At 29.9% G+C, this 24996-nt stretch overlaps 2 protein-coding genes across 3 annotated transcripts in view; both read left to right on the top strand.

The window, feature by feature from the left end:
- Positions 1-24996, top strand: part of LOC145328087 (uncharacterized) — a 633740-nt gene that overhangs the window by 370611 nt on the left and 238133 nt on the right. The gene's annotated exons all lie outside the window — the stretch shown is intronic.
- Positions 1-24996, top strand: part of LOC145328082 (cell adhesion molecule 4-like) — a 92992-nt gene that overhangs the window by 59236 nt on the left and 8760 nt on the right. The window contains exons 4-7 of the mRNA XM_080171645.1: positions 12117-12198; positions 13232-13299; positions 23195-23292; positions 23694-23807. Of these exons, the coding sequence (XP_080027771.1) occupies positions 12117-12198; positions 13232-13299; positions 23195-23292; positions 23694-23807 (362 nt within the window). The remainder of the gene's footprint in view (positions 1-12116; positions 12199-13231; positions 13300-23194; positions 23293-23693; positions 23808-24996) is intronic.

Genomic DNA, 24996 nt, shown 5'->3' with positions numbered 1-24996 from the left:
TTCAGTTTAATACGAAATTTCAATATAAAAGAACTAACATATCACCATTTTTTTCCCCCTTAGATTGCATGACCAATTTTAATAGCAAGCCCATTTTTTCATTGGTTTCTACTCAATCTATAGTTATGTCAAAGCTTCAGTTTTCCTTAATTTCAACTTAAATATATTTTATCTTTAGGTAAACATTATATTTATATTTCACAATTTACTAAAAATTTACATACTTTTTCTTTCTACACTATTTAATATACAAAATTAAACAGACACAAAAAATTTCATTCCAAGTAATTCAATAAATTTTTTCGCATGAATATGGGCTTAATTTCAAGCATGCAACTTATTTTTCTTTTCTACTAGCTCCTTTCTTCATATTTTATACTAAGTCTATAATGCCTCATTTTTCCAATAATGATATTGTGGATATGTTAAAACTATAACCATATATGATTACTAAACTTAAAATACCTATAATTAATCCCTGACCAATATTCTGCATAAATGTATAAATTTACCTCCCTCCAATAATTACTGAATTGACTAATATCCATATGCTTTTTACTCAACGAATATGTTAATATCCCACACCATTGGTTACTTCCAAAGACCCAATTAAGGTCAGCACGAATACAATTGAATTGGAAAAGATGATCCTTCCAACTATTTTTCCTTTTTCAGCCTCCAAGTGCTTCCATTTATTAACAACTGAATGAATATTTGTTTTCCAACCTTTTACGATAATTTTAAGTGCTCAAACTGGGTTTTAATATTCTAGATACTTAATTTATTAGGCTAGTATCTCTATTTTTGTTTTCTTCCTATCGTGTTTAGTAATTTAATAATATTTAGACATTTTTTTTCCCCTTCTATCCTCAAATTTGGGCCTTACACGAAATTTTTTTTTATCTACTACATTATACTTTTTCTTATATAACAGTAAACAAATGTATAAAATTTGAATTTTCCGTCTACCTTTGCTATGTCTCACCATTTTATTTTCTCTATCACTCATTTCTCTCTGCGACAATAAAGAATGAATATTGAACAATAATTTTAATAATATATTAACTAATTTGTGCCATACCTATTGCTGACAGACAACTTAAAGGCCCTAATGTCAATATTTATTTTCCTTGCTTTTGAATTAAAGTTGGAAAATGTTTTATATGTTTCAAATTAAAAGATTAACAAGCTAACTTTTGACTTTTCACAAATAATTATAAGTATAAATGTTTAAGTTCTTGCCCCTTAACTTTATTAAACTTATATTATAGATAGACATCACAATAATACAGTGATCATAATCCTATTTTACTATTGATTTACCAACCAATTTATTCAACCCATAATTATAAATTTTTGCAGTTTTTTTTTATGACAGTTTTCCCATTTTACCTAACCTTATAACTTATAAATAGAATCTTTTCTATTCACAATAATTTTTCTCCTTATCCTATTATAAAAAGACCGCTACTTTTTGTTAACTCTATATTAAGAAAACAAAATAAATTGAAATAGTAATCATAAGGACTACTGCTATTGTTTTATTCATTTTTAGCTACATTTTAACTTTATTAATATTCTACACTTACAGAAAATTTCGAAGCTCTGTCCAACAAAAACAATCATATCTTTTTTCTCTCCTTTGAATGATATTGTAGTTATTTTATAACAGATAGCTAAATATTAATTCATAATTAAAACATCATTTTAAATTGATAGTAATTGCTTTTCCTTTTTATCTTTTCTTCCCCAAACAGAAAGGATGTTTCAACATAAACATTTCCCTTTTTGTCTGGTATTTTGGTAAACACTAGTATATATTATAAAAGGCTACAACTGCACTTATACTCCAAAAATTTTATTAGTTTTAGTAAAAATTGACTGCACTTATATACTTGATATTAATATTTTGCAATAAAATAAAATATCAATTCTTACCTAATATAAATACATCTTACAATTTTCTTAATTAACATTATGATGATAGCAAATACCATTATTTTTCCTCAATTCAATGTTTGTTTATCTTTTTGCTAAACCCACTCCCCTAAAGTTTAGAAATCATAATTTTGGAAATTTTAGAGTCTTGAATAGTTTACACTTTCATGACAAGAATTGTCACTGTAAAAGATAACCATAACGGTTATATTTAAAATATTTTGTTATAGAAAATTGGAACCTCCTAAATTACTCTTTCAACATGATTAATTTTCAATGTACTCTTGGAACTTTTTCTTCTTTAGCCACATATAGTTATTTAGTAGTTTTGGCTTATACTTCTACTAAATCTAACAAAACAATAATTTTTGTTTAAATGAAATTACATTGACTACATGATCGTAAACAGATCATACTAAACTCTCTAAACTAATGGTATATCCAGCCAAAGACACTTTCTTTACTTGTATTTTTTTTCTTATGCACCTCCTTTATTAAATAATATCTTATAATATGATTTTTCATGATATGACTACTAAATATCTACTTCTATTTCTTAATTTTATTTCATATCCGGTAGCTTATTAGTTTTTTTTTCTCTTTTTTTTAGGAGAGAGGGGTGTGTATTAGTTTTGCAAACTAAATTTTACCCAACAATACTTGTTAAACTAATTTGAGTTTAAAAATTAATGGTTACATTCACAAATTACATTGTCTATAACTTTAAAATCAAAATAGAATAAATTTAAATTGGCATCAATATATTACATGCTGAGCAACAAAGCTTTATGGTCATTTTAAACTAGTATCAATCATTTTATGAAACTAACAATCTATCTTCTTGGCTTTAACTAGACAATATGATAACATAATAACTATCAATAATTATTAACTTATCTATTAAGCAGCAATAAATTTCTTAAATTTAAAATCATTTCAAAATAAGATAAATCCAAAGATTTCTTTTCAACTAGTAAAAGATAAAATTACAGTTTTGTTTTAGACAAAAGAAAATATATAATAAACCTCTAAACAGAAATAAAATAGATAATATTAACCATTACTTTTTTCCAGAGTAAAACAGTTAATGATATAAAAACTTTTGATTTTATAAACTTCCTTTTTTGAACCATAACTAATAATAATTGTTTTTTTTTCTAGGAATTGCCAACTGTTTATAACCAACAGAGACAAATACACAAGTGACCAAATTAGTGTCAACCAACAGTTAAAGTTTTCCAGCCAAACGGAAGTATGTCTTCATCATATGAATGACATCAGCAAGAAAAAAGAGGATCTTAAAAACAATTTGGTACAACTGATATTACAACCAATACTTATGATGACTGCTCAATTAATACATCACACTGACCAAGAGTTCTGGCAAATGTCCTCGAAAGGCACAGCAGAAATAAAGGTATAAGAAATATTTTATATTTGTATGTGTACATTTCACATTTAAAAACAATTAAAATTAAAAGAGAAAATATGCCTTAGTATTTATACAATGAAAGTTATAGATTGATAAGTAGCCACATATGAATAGATATATATATATATACAAATGTGTTATTAAAAATAATTTTATCTAAATTATGCGATAAACAAAAATCATCAAATAATGTTGGTAAAATCTTTGAAACTTTTAATGAAAAGTATCATTACAAAATGCAGTGCACTACTTATAAGCTTTAGATCTGCATTCAATGTTAAACCATATATATATTAATCTATTTATTAAAGAAACTTTTATTTTTAACTTAACATAAATTTCTTTATCTCTATAAAAATAAAAACTCAGTTATTGCGAAATTTAAAAATACTAATGACATAAATTTTTGCAAAGAAAAACATATGACTTTCGTCTCACTCATTATAATAAGAAATTTTAAAATATTTAATTAACCATCCTTATTTTCAAACAGGTACACTCCAACATTTTAAAGAAGATATTCTCTATTTTAAACAGTAATGACCATTTACAATTTCTGGTATATGTTGACTTCAAGGAACCACAGAAGTCTCAGATCTTAAATCTGGAAGACATCCTACCATTGCCAGGACCAATCAACATCAGGTACGAACACAAATGTAGTGGCTTTAATCTTTTACATGTTTCTGAAAATTACTATGATAATTAGTAATATGCAAAACATCAAGAATATTCTCTTAAATATCAAACTATTCATTATTTAAGGTCAGGACTCTGGTTTATTAAAATAAGCAACGAAACTCGATTCTTAAATTTTCGGATTAAACTTGAATATTACAGAAATATTATTTGGCTTAATTCTACTTTAATTAAAATGTAATAATACAGTTTTAGAGGTATATCAACGAATAAATAAAACAATGCTATAGATCATAATTATACATAGTTGGCTATTAATGACTTGAAAGAACTTTTTATGAAACTTATTACATTTTAATATAAACACGCTTGTCTATACTGGGAAGTTACTATGCACCTGGACTTTTTTGGTAAAGTCTCTACCAAACTATTAAATCATTTCCACTCTCTGTAATACACAAGAAGCTTTATATATGTCTCACAATATGCTTTGTTTTGATTACCCAAAAAAATTAAAATCAAAACATTAGAGGCCACGCTCAGTTGCATAGTTTTATTTTCCTTTCTGCAATCAATCAGTGACACTTCTAGGGTAGGAGAAAAAAAAGGAATAAAGATAAATCAAATCTGCACGTGAAAAACTAAAGTTTCCCCAAAAAGACAAGACTTGCTCATACTCTCTTTTCTGAAAATAATATACACTAGCTTTACTCATGATCTGGCTGCATGGATAAAACACTCCATCTGGGATTATGTTATATCCCATCACTTCATTGTGCAGTTTTCTTAGTATGCAGTATTATTAGTTAGACAGATGTAGAATATCCTGATTCTTTTGATAATTTTGTGTACACCGTTGTTTGAAGAATGTCTATCTAGACATAAGATTTTTCTCTAATATCTGTGGTAACAGTTGAGTTGCAATATACATCACTCTATTTATCAGTCCTTGTAAAAATAAAAGTTTTGTTAAAATCTTGCTCACCATTAAAAATTGAAACCTAATTTGTGTTTATAACCCAAGGTTTCTAGGATTTTGATTTTCTAGGATTTTTGTTATTCGGAACTTTTCAGATGGTACTTAACAAACCACCAACCGCTCCTCCACCATACTAGAAAAACTTCATTTAATACATAACTTAGTGTGTTATTGTCTCTCTTTTTGACTGTAAAGTTCAGAGAATACGGACACCTTGTTCCTCCATGAATTCCTGTCTTTGACAAGTTTTTTTTTACTTCTTCCCATGTTAATTTTAAGTTAATTAGGTATTTCAGTGCTCTGCCTCCAGGTCATTTTTGGTCATCCCTGTTCTCACTTACCAGTGGTGGAATTCCATTTTCAGTACTTTTTGGAAACCTATTTTGTCCCAGCCACCTTAGTCTTTTATATTTCATTTTCTGCTATTTCATTTCAATTGCACTTGGTTTTAGAATACAGCTCAACGTTTGATATGGTTTTAGAATACAGCTCAATGTTTGATATTTTGATTGGCCAGAATATTTTGCAAAATTCTTCTTAGGCAGCTATTGTGAAATGCATTAAGTTGATTTGTTTCAGTTTTCACAGTTCTCCAGCATTCAGCTCCATAAAGAAAAACTGATAACATCCTAAAAACCTTGTAACTATGATGTTAATATTAATTGATACCTTCAATCTATCAGATAAAAAAAGAAAGCTTTGATTTATCTTTTGTGGTCTAGCATCTAGAGGAATCATTTACTCCATTATTTCTTTATAGTCCAGCTTGATATCAATATCTGCTCCAAATCTCCTTAAACAAGAAAAGGTTTTCTTAATCAGTTACTTTTGTAAAATCATACCCACCATCAATATCTTCCACCTGGCTCTAGCTATAGATCTCTATGAAAGAATTAAATCTTTAGAGATTAGAGTTTTCATTTTTTGCAATAGCTGAACATTCATAGTAATCTTCAAATTTATTGAAACTGATATCTTGGTCATTTCAATTTTTTTCTTTCAGTTCAGGATCCAGCTATTTGTACCTTCTTGCTATATCAAGAGAATGCAACGACTTGTTTTCCATATTTCCTTGTAAGCACTCCAACATGCCTAAATGACACACTCTTGAGTATGCTGTCCCCAAGTCATTTCTGGCAACCTTGTTTTTCATTTTCCTTTTTGTGGCTCCATACATTTTCCTAATCTACTTTCCAAATTCTGGGCAAAAATGTTGATATCAAATATTCAATCATTTTCTAGACATCCTTTAGCACTGGAATATATGCAATCAGCCAAGGTAAACAAATTAGATTAGCAAATCCCAGATGTGGTATAACACTTTATCCATAAAAATTCAAAGTACATATTTTGTTTTTATCATGATGGTATCTTGCGGTTTAACCAATAAACCATCTAGTTTTTCCAACTGTCTTTATAAAGTGTGTAACAGTTATGAGGTTGATGATATTTTACGCCTATTTTTTTTATATCAGGACCCAACACACTACCTTGTGGAATTCCTGAACTTACTTTTAATCTGACAAGATCCATTAGTACTAATCTGTTGTTTTCAAGATTGGAATCAAGCTTTACTCCATGTCAAGTGTTTTTCCTTGGATTATATTAGCTTACAATTTTTTATATCATTTTTCTTTACAATAGAGAAGTAATATGATTCCAATTAAAATAAAACATTTGTTGAGCTTGAGGCCACAATTGAATTTATATACACCAGAGAACAATTTTCTAGAATATTTTTTTTTACTTTCTATAGCACTTTGATAAATAAGTCTTAAAGAAGTAGAGTTTTGGTAAAGACAACAATAAAAAAGTATTTAAACTTAAGAACAGAAAATATAATTTAAAAAAATAAAAGAATGCTACCCCACCTTCTTTTCCAAATACTTTAGAGAGTAAAAATAAATAAAAACTTTTTTTTATTTCAGATGTCCTGAAACAAAAATATATAATCTGCTACTTTTATATATATATATTTTTTCCTTTTCCTTTCTTTTAATCTAAAAGTAACAATATGTAATTGTACAATGTAAATAAGACAGAAAAAGTATGACTTTATTACATAAAAGATTTTCTAGCCAAATGCAATTAATATTTTACATAAACTTCAGAAGAAAAATACATTCTGCACAAAAAAAAAGAATGTAAACTTTTATATCTAAATTTAATAACTTTGTAAATTTTGTTAAACATAATTTCATTTGTAAATCTAAATCCATATCTAATAACTTTGTAGAATTTATGAAACATAATTTTATTTATAATTAACAGTAGTGTAATAATCATAAAGAACAATTGGACCAGAAGAAAAAGAAAATAGACATTTGAACAATTATAATAAGAAATTGCATAATCTTTCTATTTGTAGGATTAACTTATGATGTTTCAACCCACTGTTGATGTTAATGATCTCTCTTAAAGGATGGGAGATTGTGTGTGTTAGTTCTTGGCTCTGCTGCTGCTACTGATAGTGTTGCTGCTGTAGTAGAGGTGGATGTACAGCATTGACATAACCAACATAACATCCCTGAATGGAGTTTCCCTGTCCAGAACAACCAGATCTATCCTGGCACAGCTGAGATCTGGATACAGCATTTATACAGTTATAAGTACTGAGTTAATAAGACTGGTTACATGGTGGATAAATGCCCAAACTATGACAGTTCTCACACTACATCACAGCTATTCAACTTTCAATCTGACCAACCTCACAGTCAAGGATCTATGGGAAAAACCTGCAAAAACTGTCAGATTTCTAAATCTGGCAACATATGTTGATGATCTCAGTTAGAAGAACCTAAACTACAGAATGAGAGATGCTTTCACCTGAAACACAAAATCATTAAAAAAAAAAAAAAAAAATCATTGAGAAAACAGGATCCCAGAACAAATTCAAGTGGATTAGATTTATTCTTGATGATACAATCTGTATATGAACTATCAAACATATACACTACTTACATATCACCACAGAGTGTATTGTCATTTTTCAGTGGCTTTCAGTTATGATTAGAACACAACTATGCACTATGGTTCAACAATCCTCATTAAATAAAAGTACACTTGAGTAAAAACTTTTTTTTCACATAATATATTACCAAAAGTTTCCTGTGGATCCATAAGAATAATTGTTGAGGTATGTCTGCAACCTGGAGCCTGGAGATCCCTATAGTGTTTTGAAAAACAATCTTCAGCCCCATATAGCAGAACAGAGACAACCTTAAGACTTGATAGGTCTTGTAGACAGCCTAGCTTAAAGCTCACTATTGAGGTATGGCTTAAGAAAATTTTTTTTTAATTGTTTTTTTTTGTGACAATAGGGAGCATGTTAGGACGAAAATATGTCCTAAATAAGTGCAAGACAGAAAAAAGTATAGAGAAGCTATGCACCTAGCATAAAGAAAATTTTATGGCCTAACACTCCATATCACACACACGCTCAGGGGAATATTTCTTGGATAATACACAGGCAGAACTAGGTAAAGAAAAATCATAAGATGAAAATATTTACAAAAACTGAAACTATTTTTTTCAGGATAAACACAGACATCTAACTACTACGCGAGAAAACAGAAACAAATAAGAACACTGAAAACAAGAAAAGAAAATCAAATACTCTAACATATATTCAACAATTGTATTACATAAGATATCTAGTGCTTTAGAAGCTTTTCATTTTATAGTCTTTTTACTATCATGACCTAAATTGAATCTAGATTTTACAAGCTAAAAGCTCTGATGTCATAGCCAGAATTTAGTATAAAAAGGGCAAATCTCAAGACTTTTGTATCAGTCTTGGGAAGATTGTTCACTACTCAGCTTCTAGCTCTAATCAAGGTTAGCATTATAATTTAGGTTCAATAAGGTTTTCTATTAGTAGAGTATAAAGGAGTTCTTAAGTAGATTTCATACTTTGCCATTTTCTTACTTGAGTTTTCTTTGATTTTTCTAAGTGTCATATCTCTCTTCTATTTTTCCTGAAACTTAGAAATATTTTAATATACATTTTTCTTTAAAGATTCTAAGTGTCAAAACACTTGTATTTATTTTTAGTTATATTTTACCTTAAAAGCCTAAGTATAAAAAAAACTTAGAAATATTTTGACACACATTCTCCTTAAAGATTCCAAGTGTAAAACACTTGTATTTATTTTAGTTTAGTCTTTACTCTAAAGCCCTAGGTATAAAAGAAAACTTAGAAATATTTTAATATACATTTTCCTTAAAGATTCCAAGTGCTAGAACACTTGTATTTATTTTTAGTTTATACTTTATTTTAAAGCCCTAAGAATAAAAGAGAACTTAGAAATATTTTGACTTACATTCTCCTTAAAGATTCCAAGTGTTAAACACTTGTATTTATTTCCTAGTTTATACTTTACCTTAGAGTCTTAAGCATACATAAAAACTTAGAAACAATTTTAATTTAAATTTTTCTTAAAGCTTAAAATACCAAAAGACTTGGTATAAATATAATATTCTAAATCTAAGGGCATAGTCTTTGAGTAGTATTCATTTCATACAGTATATGTTCTGGTTATATTTACCAGGTATCTTATCCATTGTAATAATATTTCTAATTAGTATATACTTGTGTGCTTGAATATTTTTACCTTTTGTGGTATATATATTTTACTTTCTAATCAGATATTTGTTTTGTATAACTGTAAGAAGTAAAATAAAAGAAAAGAAAACTTAATCAAATTTTACCTTTGTTGATTTATTCATTTATTTCTTTTTCTCTACTAGTACATAGTGGTACATTCTTGTATCTTCTTATCCACTTTAAACTTGGTAAAAACTTGAAATTTGCTTTGATCTGTTTGTTTGGTCTGTACTGCACCTCTCCCGTTTCCGAGCCGCCTTATTTAACACCTTAATAAAGAAAAAGAATATTAGAAAATTACAGTCTTAAAACTTTTGTGGCAGGGAAGTTTTTGTTTACACCTAAGGACTTTTTTTTCTTGCTACTCAGGGATAATATACCACTGAACCAACGAGCTATTTAACTAACAAATTAAAGTCTAAAGAGAAATTATCTGACAACACCTTAACATAGATTTTTCTTTTCTCTGAGTAGAAATCAAATAGAGTTTTCTCTATCTTGCTTGATAAAGGAACATACCGCTTTTACAGAATAATATCTTAATAAGTTGTAACTATATACAGTGAAAAAAGGGACAAAAAAAAATATTTTTCAGGCCTTTTTAAAAGGCAGTTTTGAAATCCCGTTATTTCAAAAAAAAATTAAAATGCTTAGAGAATGGCTTGGAAGGTGAATTTAGGTGTTCTGCATATTTTAACTTAAACACATGAGGCCTAAGATATGATATCCAAAAAATCTTTTGTCAAAGTCTACTCTACACCTAGCGCTGGCGATTTAATTTTTCACAGGTATAAAATGCATGATTTTAGAAAACTGACTGGCGCTAGGTCTAGAGTAGACTTTGACAAAAGATTTTTTAGATATAATATCTTTGGCCTTATGTGTTTAAATTGAATTATGCAGAAGAGCTGGAAACCTGCACATTACTGAGATATTGTTAAAACCGCCGTGCTACCGTTATCTGTTGATATTTTACATGCCTGGCGCTAGGTCGCCAGTAGAGATAGAGAGCTGAAATTTTGTACATATATTTCTAGGCCCCTAAAGTAACTTTTTAGGTTAGCAGAAGATTGAAATTCGAAAAAGGGTATTTTCATGAAAAGATCTAGTGCACACCCTAGTCATAATACAAAGTAGAATGATGTCCATCTGTCTGTCCGTCCATACGTCCGTCTGTCTGTCTTTCCATCCGTCTGTCTGAAGCCTAAGATCTTGGTAACCGCTGAACCGATTGGGCTCATAGAGGATAGTGGTGGAACCACTAGTTTTTTTCTAAAAGCAGTTTACATTGGTTGTGAATATTATGACAAATTTTTTAGTAAGAATATGGTGAATTATAAAAATAGTCATATTGGAGCGACAGGGATCTTAAGGGATAAGACAACTAAATTGAAATACATGCTCCCAATTATGATAAACAAAATCAATTTAAATGAATTGTGGAAAGGTTGAATCAACACATCAAGATTTAGTAAAAGTACCCAAAGTTTTTAAATTTTACTTTGGGTAAAATTACCAGTCCACTATCCCCTTCCTCCCTGGCTAGCTAGCTGTCAACCTTGTTTAGCCCAAATATTATTGAATAATCCTTGAAATATGTTCAAATATAATATTTTGCATTCTTACAATAAGCTGACTTATAAATGGACCTGTAGTTATGTTGTAACAAGAATCAGGGAGAAAGAAAGAGGAACATTGGGCTGTTTATCACACTAGTCCTCAAGGTTTTTTTAATAGCGTTTTCTTATTCTCTGGCTCAATAACTTTGAGGACTTTTATTAAATTTTAATCGGTTGGTTTATTAAAATGAGTGTCCAAACGTTTCAGTTACTAATTGTGATGTACAGAAGAGTTAATTTTGTGGATCATTATTGGGGTTGTACATCATATCGTCCTTGGGGCAAATAAATCTTCCCTCCTATTAGAAAAATGAACAACTAATTTTCAACAAAAAAAAAGTTAATAAAACCAATGCACAGGGTTTATTTTTGGGGGTAATTTTGACACTACGAAATTTATTTTTAATTTGCTTCTATAAATATTTTCAACCTTGTTAACCGATATAGTATTACTTGGATGTTGCAAGTAAGGATGCTGATAAAATAATTTCTCGTATTCATTCGAATCCGGTGGATAGGAACCGGTTCTCATGAATACGAAAAAACTATGTCTAGCATCGTATTATATCCAGTTTTCTACGAATATAGAAATGTACAATCATAAGATTAAAACCAGTTTTTTTAGCCGGTGCCTTCGGCACCACGGGGCTAAAAAAATAATTTTAATCTTATAATTGTACATTCTATATCCGCGGAAAGCCGTTTATAATACGATGCGAGAAATAACTATTACCACATCCCTTCCACCCTTACTGGATGAACGAACTGACCAATAAATGAGGTCCACATTAGAAGCTTAATTGATGACAAATTTTTAATTGTCAATATACTCATTCCCCTGTTTATGTTAAAACTCAGAGCAAAATCTTCTCATCATAATATTACATAAAGTTATTATTTCAGAAATGGACAAGAATTTTACCGATACATTCCTTCTGACAACCCTAGCACAGCTGTTTTTACTCAACCTGGACTATATATAGATGTAAGTATAGATAGATAGATAGATACATTCCTTCTGATAACCCTAGCACAGCTGTTTTTACTCAACCTGGACTATATATAGATGTAAGTATAGATAGATAGATAGATACATTCATTCTGATAACCCTAGCACAGCTGTTTTTACTCAACCTAGACTCTATATAGATGTAAGTATAGATAGATAGATAGATACATTTCTTCTGATAACCCTAGCACAGCTGTTTTTACTCAACCTGGACTTTATATAGATGTAAGTATAGATAGATAGATACATTCCTTCTGACAACCCTAGCACAGCTGTTTTTACTCAACCTGGACTATATATAGATGTAAGTATAGATAGATAGATAGATACATTCCTTCTGACAACCCTAGCACAGCTGTTTTTACTCAACCTGGACTATATATAGATGTAAGTATAGATAGATAGATAGATACATTCCTTCTGATAACCCTAGCACAGCTGTTTTTACTCAACCTGGACTATATATAGATGTGAGTATGGATAGATAGATAGATACATTCATTCTGATAACCCTAGCACAGCTGTTTTTACTCAACCTGGACTATATTTAGATGTAAGTATAGATAGATAGATAGATACATTCCCTCTGATAACCCTAGCACAGCTGTTTTTACTCAACCTGGACTATATTTAGATGTAAGTATGGATATATAGATAGATACATTCATTCTGATAACCCTAGCACAGCTGTTTTTACTCAACCTGGACTCTATATAGATGTAAGTATAGATAGATAGATCTTTATCTTTATCTTTACATGTCATATATATGAGGATGAATATGTATAAATAGTTAGACTTGTGCACATACAATTCAAAACAACGTCGGCCATCCTTTTATGTCAGGTTACAAGTAACCTCCATTTATTACATTCATGATACAACCAACCATTTGAGTGCAAGATCTTTGTTTGGAAGTCCTAACTGTGGATGGTAATGAGTTGCACCTGTTTTGGGCCAAGACATTTCCCCCATACTCTTAATATTTATATAAAAACCTCTTTTTTTAGGAGTTTAAAAGCACAGAGACAAAGATATTTCTGAAAAATGTGGATCTTATGACCACTGGTCTTTTTAGGTAAGCTTTGTTTAATAGTTTCATTTATAATATAGATAAAAAAAGGTTTTAAACTAGGGAGGCACATTTGGTGGTTTATTGCAATATTTCCCAATGTTATGTCAACAACGTTTTCTTAATCGTTGGCTAATTGTAATCTACAGGCTGGTAATTTAATGTATCATCAGTTGGGATGTACAGCAAATTATTGGCTATTGTCCTATCCCTTTAGATCCCTGTTTAAAAGCATATAAGCGATTAAGATTTTTATGCATAGAATTTTTGATTGCTACTATGCTACTATAACCCTATCATAGATGGAAAAAAAAGACAATCTAACATAAAATATTTACAAAAAATAGTAATAGCTTACAAGTGGCTGGTTGTTCACTGATAACACTCCCAAGAGGTCCTAACTCTGCGGGGTCTATAACTGCGGTTCTCTAACCCTACAGAGCTACTTATTATCCAAATAACCTAACCTAACCTAAAAAACATTCCTTTTATTTTAATTGGTTTTTAAATAAAGAGGGAAGGGTGGTATATTAGCGTTCAAGCGGGTATTTTTTATGAAAGCATAAAAAAATCAAACCAATCAAAAGTTATTAAGATGTAATAAAAAAGTACAAAATGTATATAAAGATCGGAAAACAAAGAAAACCATTACCAAATAAATATTTAATATTTTTATCGTCATACTGCACTAATATCAAGTACATTGATTTCCAAAGCTAACAAAATAGCGCGATAAAAATAACTTTCTTTTGTAGCTGTAATATATTGGTGAAGAAATTAAAACAGAATAATTTATTTTTCATTGTCCTTTCCTTTCTAAGATTAGAGTTCATAAAAACTCGTCAAAATTATCAGCGAGAGAGAGAGAGAGGGGACATTAGGCTGTTTATTACACTAGTCCCCAAGTTTTATAGTAACATTTTCTTATTTGTTGGCTTAACAACTTTTGGGTACTTTTATTGAATTTTGTGTGCTTGGTTTATTAAGTTGATTGTCCAAACGTTTCAACCACCAATTGTAATTCACAGACAGGGTATTTTTTGTGTATCTCTTATGGGGAAGTACATCAATTTATCGGGAATTGTCTTATCCCTTTAGATCCCTGATATTTCTTATGTTTTGGACGTTCATGGGATTTAAATGCATATTATAGAGTTGCTACGCTATTGGTGTAATATTTTCCAAGTATGTTTTAAATATGTTTTGCGTACCTTAATAATTATGCGTCAAAATTCAAAATCATTTCGCTTTCATGTTTTATGTTTAACAGTGTTTTCAACTTATATAATTATTTTAGTGCATCTATTATTTTTTAAAAGTGAAGCTTTTCTATAATTAGGGTCGGTCCGCCCGTCCGTACGTCTGTAACGGATAGCTTTTTAAATTAATTTAGGCATGTTAGAAATGTCCTATTGATTTCAAACTTTGCAGGATAATTCCTGTAGTAGTTAGGTACGACTTAAAAAGCGTGGCAACTCTATAATTGTTACCAGAATGTCCGTACGTTGATTTTAAACATGTTAATTTTTAACTTTTTTATTAACATTTTTTTATGTGATATAATCATCCAATTGATCTGATTTTTGGAGTACTGATTCCTATTACAATAAGGTACAATATTATAAGTGAAGCAGCTCTATAATCAAGTTCTAAAAATGTCAGTATGTCCTTAAACAGTATTATTTATTTAAGAAGTTTTGCAATAAATTTGCGTATAATTTTGTCAAAACCTATATATATATTTATGTTTTGTATATTCATTTCTGACACTCTATGAGTTTCTCTGTCTGTAGCGAAGGATCTCGCTAACCGCTGGTACTGATATGGTTCTCCTTTACAGAGTGTCTTCTCTTAGATCCTGGGAAGGTTTTTAACTATTTTAGGGGAGGCTACCACAATCCTCCCAAGCGAAAAGGACCCCAGAAAAATTATCCCTTCCATAAAAATAATAACAAAATTGTATGCGAAATAAATTTCTTTTTTCTCATGTACGCTACGGGTGCTTTATTAGATATTCTGTTATGAATATATATCTACCTGTTTTGCTTTTATGTATTGTCTAAAACAAGACTCAATCCCAAGGGTAAAAATCTTTCTTTTTATCTTCTTAATAAATAATTTTTATGTTGTCTTTTGTGTACAAACATGTTTGTTTAAGCTTACTTTTATTAGAAATGAATAGACGAATTAACAGCAACTTAAACTAAATTGTCTAAACAGTTAGACTTAGAACCATTGAATGTTAGTGTTTTTTTTTTCATTCCATCTGGTTCATACTCCTTTTCCTTTTGCAAAAATTCCTTCAAACAAATATATAAAAACCGTACAACTTGATTAGAAAGAATGTCTTTTAACTTTTTGTGTGATTTTTTTAAATAGCTAGTCGGTGCTTTTCGTATGTAGTTGATGTAAAATGATCCACAGAATTTAGATATGCAATAGGTTTTTTTTTTGTAGACATCTTATTTTTTAAGTTTAAAAAAATTGCCATTATGAACAAAAAAAAAGATATTTAATTTGACACCTTACTTTTTGAATTCTGTTGAGTAATTATTGAAAAAATCTATTTTGTTACAGCCCGGTAAATCAAAACTTTGAACTTTGGGAGTTTTGTCAAAACCTATATATATTTATGTTTTGTATATTCATTTCTGACATTCTATGAGTCTCTCTGTCTGTAGCGAAGGATCTCGCTAACCGCTGGTACTGATATGGTTCTCCTTTACAGAGTTTTGTGATTTTTTTCCCGAATCAATTTCGTTATTGGTATAAGATGGGTCTTTATAGCTGACGGAGATTTTTGTTCAAATTAGCCACATATGATTTATCCAGTAATACCAGCGACTAAATTTTTAAGATTAGAATTTGAAATTTAAAAGAATTAATTATTCATAGCTGAATGCTGACCAATGACTTATCATATGGATGAATTGAAATATTTCTGCCATTTCGTACCAAAAAGTGTCCAATTTTTAACCAATAATGTTGTCGGATTGTTCTTATACTATATTCCTATTAGTCAAATAAAATCATATTTTGGCAACTGTGAGTATTAACACATTATACTTTATTTTAATTTGATTAGCTGCAGCATTCTAAATTATATGAAAACAAGGATGATAACATACATAAAATCATATAAAGATAAGAGTGTGATGAACATATTGTTATTGTTCTGTCATCATTATGAAGTAAGGGAGAATAGTTGTCCATCGAATCGTATTATAAACAACTTTCCGCGGGTATTAAAATGAAAATTTGCAAAATTAAAACCAGTTTTTCTAATCCGGCCGTTATTAATTGGTTTTGAAGCCACACTAGTATGAGATTTATAAAGTATTATACATATATAGACAATAACAAAGATTTCAATAGAAAAATTATAACAAATGAAACTATTTTATTATGACTAAATAATTTCGAATAGTATAGATGAACTTCTATAAAATTTATTTTCAAGTGTTCTTTGTTCTAAGTACATAATACAAAAATATAAATAGGTATTCCATTTTATGAATAATTAAACAAGGACAATTATGTACATGAGAAGCACATCAATCCTTACATAAAAGTAACAGGATGTTTGTCTGTCGTTTTTGTCTGTTTTCTGTTTGTACCGAAGGATCTTGATAACCGCTGAACCGATATGGTTTTACTTTTAAAACTGGACAAAGTGTCTTAAAAATCAGCCATATGACGTCATAAAAATAAGGGGATGAGAGGAGAAGTGGAAAAAAAACCCAGAAAAAAAATATGGGTAATAATTTTATGACGTCACATGGCTGATTTTTTGAGACACTTTGTCCAGTTACTTTTCCTTTACATTGTAGTATTTTATAGGAAGGTTTATAACTATTTTAAGAGAGGGTATCACTACCCTCCAAACATAAATCGCCCATAGAAAAAAATATCCTTACCCAAAAATTTTGTTTACTTTTTCTGTTAAACTAAAATAAAAAATAGGAGGAAGTCCACTTCCCTCCCTCACACGCTCAATTTCTCCTAGAGGCCTCTAGAAGCGTAGCCGCCGCTAGTAACTAATTAACATAATTTAAAATGCGCTTCTTATAAATATTGTTGTCCTTGTTATACATATCCCTTGCGATATTTTTATGCATTAATCTATCAAAAGATGTTTTTACTTTTACGCTAAAACTTCTGATAATCTAATAACGTTTACGTCAAACAAGGATGACAGCTTTGATCAAAGTAAAGTTTAACAAATTTGAAACAATCAATAGAAATATAGAGTAAAAATATTGTGTTAAAGAAAAATTTTTAAACATAAATCTATCCTAAAAGGAGTTACTTTCAGTATGCTTGATGTAGACATGCTTACATTTTCATACTATTTATAGAGATGCTTTGCTTATTACATTATACCAATCATCGAGTGAATAATAGAATGAATATTTTATAAGCCCAAAATCATCATCATGGACAACCGTACTTTCTGGTATTAATTATAGAGTTGCTACGCCTGTACCTAATTATGCAGTAATTATAAGGGCAAGTTTGAAATGTATAGGACAGTTCTAATATGCTTAAATTAGCAATACATTTTTCTATATTTGCCTTCTATTTAGAAGTTATGAAAAAAAGCATATAGCTACCAATAGAATTTTTTTTTTTTTTTTTTAAAGCAAAAACACCATATTTCCAATAATGCAGCCGAAATCTTTTTGCATATATGCGTTTTAAGCAAACTAAATTGGATACGTCATTTGCATGACCTTAGATAGATAGATAGATAGATAAATAGTTAGATTAGCAGATAAATGCATGAGTTACTTGAAGCATATTATTAAATCAAATTAGGCTTTAATTGACACTGAAAAATCAAAAGTGACAATTTCCAAAATAAATTATGCATATTCGTCTATTTTTGTGTAAAAGAATATGCAAATGGATAATGATAGGGCAATGAAAAATATATAAGTTAGTGTAAAATTATATATTTGAATGATTTTTAGTATAAAATGTAATATGTAATATGAAAAATGGAACAACAATATAATACACTAATATTAACAAAGAATTATTTTATAAATAAAATAATAATATTTTATATAAAAATATTTATTTTTAATTGTTATTATTTAGGTATTACAGTTAGGGAGTTGAATCCATTTTTATAGAAGCAGAAATATAATCTATGATTATGGTTTGGACCCTCTAAAACTGTAATCTACCCTTCCACTTTCCCCTCTCTTGGTGAAGATATCTTTAACGCCGATACGATTTTTGAAATATAAGATTCCACTTTTGTCTCTCTTGTTGAAGATATCTTCACCAAGAGAGGCAAAAGTGGAATCTTAAATTTCAAAAATCGTATCAGCGTTGAAGATATCTTCACCAAGAGAGGGGAAAGTGGAATCTTACATTTCAAAAATCGTATCGGCGTTGAAGATATCTTCACCAAGAGAAGGGAAAGTAGAATCTTACATTTCAAAAATCATATCGGCGTTGAAGATATCTTCACCAAGAGAGGGGAAAGTGGAAAGGTAGATTACAGTTTTAGAAGGTCCAAACCATAATCATAGATTATATTTCTGCTTCTATAAAAATGGATTCAACTCCCTAACTGTATTAGTTAATTTATTTACGTAATTGGTTATTTATATAAATCTACATATTAGATTTAAATGTTTACTTTATGTAAATGTAACAAAGACCATTAGTTTCAATAGTAACACAGCTCTTAGCTAAATTAAAAGAAAAGGAACTATAATACAGTAAATAAAACAGTCTGTCCCCAATCATCAAGTATCTTCGCTGTTTAAACAATGGCTCGGCAGCCGCGCATCAGCCGCCTTTAAGACTCTGGGAAAATGATATTAAAATAAAATTTTAGAAATTAACTGGAAGTCTAAATCTTTTCCAAATATGGAATTCCCTTTTTTTTAAATTTCAAAGCATCCAAATGGGTTTTAATTTGAGACTTAGTAGCAGCTAAGACACAGCTGCCGAACCTTTATATTAATATATAATTTTGACATAGAAACTCCTCTGTTTTTAGATTAAACAACCAAATTTGTAAATCCACAAAATAGGGTGTTGTCATAAAATCATGCAATTGTGCGTGCATGCTTAATTATAGAGAAGCTTCTCTGTAATCAATTTATTAGATTTTTAAAATTTAGGTTGCTAACATGGACCTCATTTAATGGCCGGTTCGTTTATACAGTAGGGGGGTCGGGAAGGTGATGGAGTTAAGGGGGTGAAAGGGATGCATCGTTATTTTAGCCAGCTGCAAGTTTTACTTTATAAAGTACATGATAATCTGATGTAAGATCGAAGTAATAATAAATACATTTTTATTGAGGCATGTATGCATTTATGACTTCTAAAATAGAAAAATCAAAATTGGATATAATTTGTATTGAAATTGAAATTCGTTTTGAAATTGTCTACAGAAACGTATATCTTATCATAGCTTTGATTATTTAAACAAATTTGAACGTATGAAGAAAAACAAAAGTTTTAGTGTCTGTAGTAATAAACATATTCTTTAAATTTGATTTTATTATTTCGCCGCCTTTATAAATTGTCTTTCTTGTTAAAGCCTAATCAAAATAATAAATTCACAATAGAATATACTCGACTCCTATGTGATATAGTCTTTTGAAACTTAATGTGAAGATTTACCTTGCTAATGGCCTTCTATTTTTTAATTAACTTTGTGCGTCAGCCCGTCTCTTAGGGAAAAACGAATCTTGGACCAAGTAGCCACGGACAAAGTAGTCTCTTAACAAAGTAGCCTCTAGGACAAAGTAGCCTCAGGACATTTACTTAAAAAAAGACGCCTCCTAAGGAAAGTGTTAATAAAGGTCATGGCCGCAGCGCTCGGCCCCCTGGCCTGCCTAGCCGGGGGCGCTCGGCCCCGTAGCCTATAACCTAACCTAACATAACATTGTAAAAACAACATTAAAAATTGTAAAAATCTACCAACCACCTATATATATTTTCCTTAGGAGGCTATTTTTCTTAAGTAAATGTCCTGAGGCTTCTTTGTCCTAGAGGCTACTTTGTCCGGAGGCTACTTTGTCCGAGGCTACTTTGTCCAAGTTCCGGAAAGACTACTATATAAATCATAATATCCATTGGATCTGTTTTGCTGTTTTTCGTTTCTAATAGATGATGTCATCCTTGTGTTAATAAAACTATCACAATGTACAAAATTTTAACACTTTGAATATATTTTTATTGTATTTAGAGACAGGATATTTGGAAAACAAGAACAATAATTGTATACATCCATAAGTAGCGAAGCTAATAATGGGTAACAATAAATAATCTTGTCTTTATGTTTACATCTATATCTAGTTTTTGTTAGCGTTGTTTCGGATATGATAACTTTATAATTCTAACATAATTCAATTTTGTCTCTAAAAGCTACGCTCTAGGGGAACGAACCTTCGATTTTTGTTTTAAAAAGAAAAAGAATATTTTTTTGAAAGGGTAAGGATACCCATCCAAGAAATAGCTTTCCCATGACCTATGAGAAGCTACATTATACATATTAGTTCAGCGGTTAGCGAGATCTTTCAGTACAGACAGACTCTTAAGGCATCCTGTTTTAAACAAAGATTATATTAGGTTTCACCACGGCATTAAAATTGATTTGAATGCTATGCTAGGTTTTTTCCTAATAAAATCCTTCAATAAGAATTATTTCTATCTATATATATGACAGTCTATAAATCTATCTATCACTTTAATATTAGGATATAAAGGAAACGAGGGAAATGGGAAGGAAAGATTAGACCTAGCAAATTTCAACAAATTTTTAAAATTGATTCATTTTAACTTTACTATGAATGGGGGATAGTTTAGTATTTAAGAAAAATAACTTTTAAATGATTTTTGATCAAAACAACTGTTTATAGTGTTTACAGAAATATGTACAACTAGCCTCTAGGGGCTTTGCCCTAAGAGGGGTGTGTCCCACTCCCCAAGAAAATAACTTAAATCCATCATAAGACCAGTAGGTATATTCCCTAAAGAGTAGAGCCCAATTGATTCAGTGGTTACTGAGATCATAACCTTCAGACAGACAGACATCGTTCTACTTTGTATCATAGATAAAATGATTAATTTAAAGTTAAACTTAATGAAATAAAACTTAATCTATTTTTAACTGCATATATGACTAGATAGATTGATTGAAAGATTTAAACATTTAATATAATTACTGTCTAAAAATGCTTTGCATATGTCAAAAAACTGACAGTATACTGAGTAATAGAGGGAAGTATTTTTACGCCAATTTGGGAAAGCACTAAAGGGTTTTTAGAAACATATTTATTTTCAAAGCAAAGATACTCCATAATTGATTGCCTGACAACTTCAAACATCTTGTATCTGTTTTTAAGAAGCTTTATCATAAGACTAAAAAAAAGCAATTTCAATTAATTATAAAGAATGCAAAATAGTCTTTAATCTATAATTATAAGCTTACCATTTTTATATTTTCTATGTCAATTCAAATATCTCAGATGTTTTAATCTTCATATTCACTACTTTAAATTTGAAAAATTATGTGTTTCAATTTAAAAATACTTTGAACAAAATCAATTTTGTTTAACTCATCTTTTTATCTAACATAATGAAGTTTTAGACTTACATATTTAGGGGAAAACATTGAATATTCAATTTAATTGGAGGGGAAAATTATACAGCTGTTTTTTTAAACTATTTGTTTTTTAATAATGCTTTCTTGTGATTTGTAGCATTTTTATATTAATTAACCTTTACAATAAAAATATTATTGTTACATAAGTATGATTTATTAAGTCTTGGAACTAAATATTTATCTTATTTATCTGTCTATTTATGTATCAATCTATTTATCATCATGATAATTTAATAAAATACCAAACTATCAATATTATTAAATTCATCTATTGATCTGTCTATCTTACTTTTGCTTTATCTATTAGCTATCTACTCATCAATCTATCTTACTATTTATCTATTTCATTATGATTAATTAATATTTGTATATATTGATCTATCAATAATAAGATATGTCTATCTATTTATATTCTTTATCTATATATTCATTGATACTTTTGTTGTGTGAATGAAGTTTTGCAATGTGTATTTCCTAAGGGAATGAAAATTTTTTTTATAAAAAGTTTATAGGGTGCAGGGGTTGTCAAAACCTTCTCTTCTGCTCTCTTATTTATTTGTTTAATTTTATTTTAAATAACTCTTTATTGTTAAGATGTGAGATCTCAGGAGAGGCACCTCTGTTTCCCACAGCATCTCAAGAAACTATACTCATTGTTGTTGTGTTTAGATGTGAGATCTCAGGATAGGCACCTTTTGTTCCCCACAGCATCTCAAGAAACTATACTCATTGTTGTTGTATTTAGATGTGAGATCTCAGGAGAGGCACCTCTGTACCCCACAGCATCTCAAGAAACTATACTCATTGTTGTTGTAGTTAGATGTGAGATCTCAGGAGAGGCACCTCTGTTTCCCACAGCATCTCAAGAAACTATACTCATTGTTGTTGTTTAGATGTGAGATCTCAGGAGAGGCACCTCTGTTCCCCACAGCATCTCAAGAAACTATACTCATTGTTGTTGTTTAGATGTGAGATCTCAGGAGAGGCACCTCTGTTCCCCTCAGCGTCTCAAGAAACTATACTCAATGTTGTTGTATTTAGATGTGAGATCTCAGGAGAGGCACCTCTGTTCCCCACAGCATCTCAAGAAACTATACTCAATGTTGTTGTATTTAGATGTGAGATCTCAGGAGAGGCACCTTTGTTTCCCACAGCATTTTAAGAAACTATACTCATTGTTGTTGTGTTTAGATGTGAGATCTCAGGAGAGGCACTTCTGTTCCCCTCAGCGTCTCAAGAAAATATACTCATTGTTGTTGTATTTAGATGTGAGATCTCAGGAGAGGCCCCTCTGTTCCCCACAGCATCTCAAGAAACCATACTCATTGTTGTTGACCTTCCTGATGATGGTCCTATCATATCTGGTAATTATAAGATAGATAGTCACAAAGTAGTTTCTATGAAATTTAATAAACATAGAATGTCAACCAAAGTTGAAAATATCATTTAAATCACTCAATTCAAGTTGATTAAATACTGTTCATCTATCTACTTTTCCCTTTGCCTATATTGCTTACAAGTTGAATGTTAACAAATTTTTTTCTACTATAGTCGACTTTGACATAATTTTCTTCAACATCAGATGATTCATTAATTTCAATATTCTCAACAAACTAAAAACAATGAGTAGTGAATCTACTCAAAATTTATTAGTACCATTAATAAACGTGTGATGGTTTCTTCTGAATTCATTGTTGATATTCCTTATGAATGTTTTGACCCTTGCTTGTTTGAATAATTATTAACAAGATAAATATATTTGTAGGTAGTTTACCCCGCTACCATGTTGGTGATCAGTTAAATATCAGCTGCATCTCTCCAAACTCTGTCCCAGCCGCAAAACTCAAATGGTTTATTAATGGAGAATATGCTGACTCAGGTAGGAAGCTTTGTCATAAGCAAAGACATTAGAAATGTCCCTGCTGTACCTGTAACATCTATAATATTAATTGAATAGTATGTAGATGGATTACCTTGGCCCATGCATAAATTTGGATTGAGTATTGACTTAGAACCTATTACACAATTAAAGGTCTAGGCTAGTAAAATTCATTTTTAGTAGCGAAGCTACTCTATAATTCACTATGTCCGTCCGTCCGTCTGTCCGTCCGTCTGTCCGTCCGTCCGTCTGTCCGTAATTAATGAAATGGGGGAAACGTGATTTTCTCGGCTCCTATAAAAGATAGAGAGCTGAAATTTTTTGACAACATTCCCATCATTAAGGAGCACAATTAACTATAAAACATCAATGGCGGTCGGACTGCTTTTTAGCAGGTTTTAGGCTATTTTTTATATTTTCTAAATTTTCCCCATATCTTTGGTGTTTATGGTCCGATTTTCAAAATTTTTTAAGTTAAAGATATCAAAATTAAATTTCCCATCATTTGAAGAAAACAAAAATGACGGTCAGACTGCCTTTTTGCAGGTTTTTGGCTATTTTTATATTTTTCACAATTTTCCCCATATCTTTGGTGTTTATGGTCCGATTTTCGAAATTTTTTCAGTTAAAGATATCAAAATTAAATTTCCTGTTGTTTGAAGAAAACAATAATGACAGTCAGACTGCCTTTTTGCAGGTTTTTGGCTATTTTTATATTTTTCACATTTTTAGCCATATCTTTGGTGTTTATGGTCCAATTTTAAAAAAAATTTCAGTTAAAGATATTAAAATTAAATTTCTGGCGTTTTAAGAAAAGAAACAATGGCAGCCAAAGTACCTTTTAGCAAGTTTTTGGCTATTTTTATATGTTTGACATATTTCCCCATATCTTTTTAAAAACTTTTTTGCATTAACAGTTTCAAAATATTTTTTCCCATTGTTATGTGCATCTAGTATGTAATTTATCATACATAATAATACAAGGTTTCGTGTTTATATTCTCCAATAAATCTATTCTTGATTTTAATAAATACACGTTAAATCTACTTCTACGTATTCCCATCCACAATTTTTGTGCTTCGCTACTTATGGATGTTGTCATCCTTGTTGGAAGTATAAATTATGTCCCTATTGTGGTTAGTAACACTATAGACTAAAAGCTGTTTATGACCTCTACTTAAAACCAATC

Source organism: Acartia tonsa, chromosome 9 (assembly GCF_053477335.1).
Source record: "Acartia tonsa isolate MP-2025a chromosome 9, ASM5347733v1, whole genome shotgun sequence".
NCBI classification, from domain to species: domain Eukaryota; kingdom Metazoa; phylum Arthropoda; class Copepoda; order Calanoida; family Acartiidae; genus Acartia; species Acartia tonsa.
This window is presented reverse-complemented; position numbering and strand designations above follow the sequence as displayed.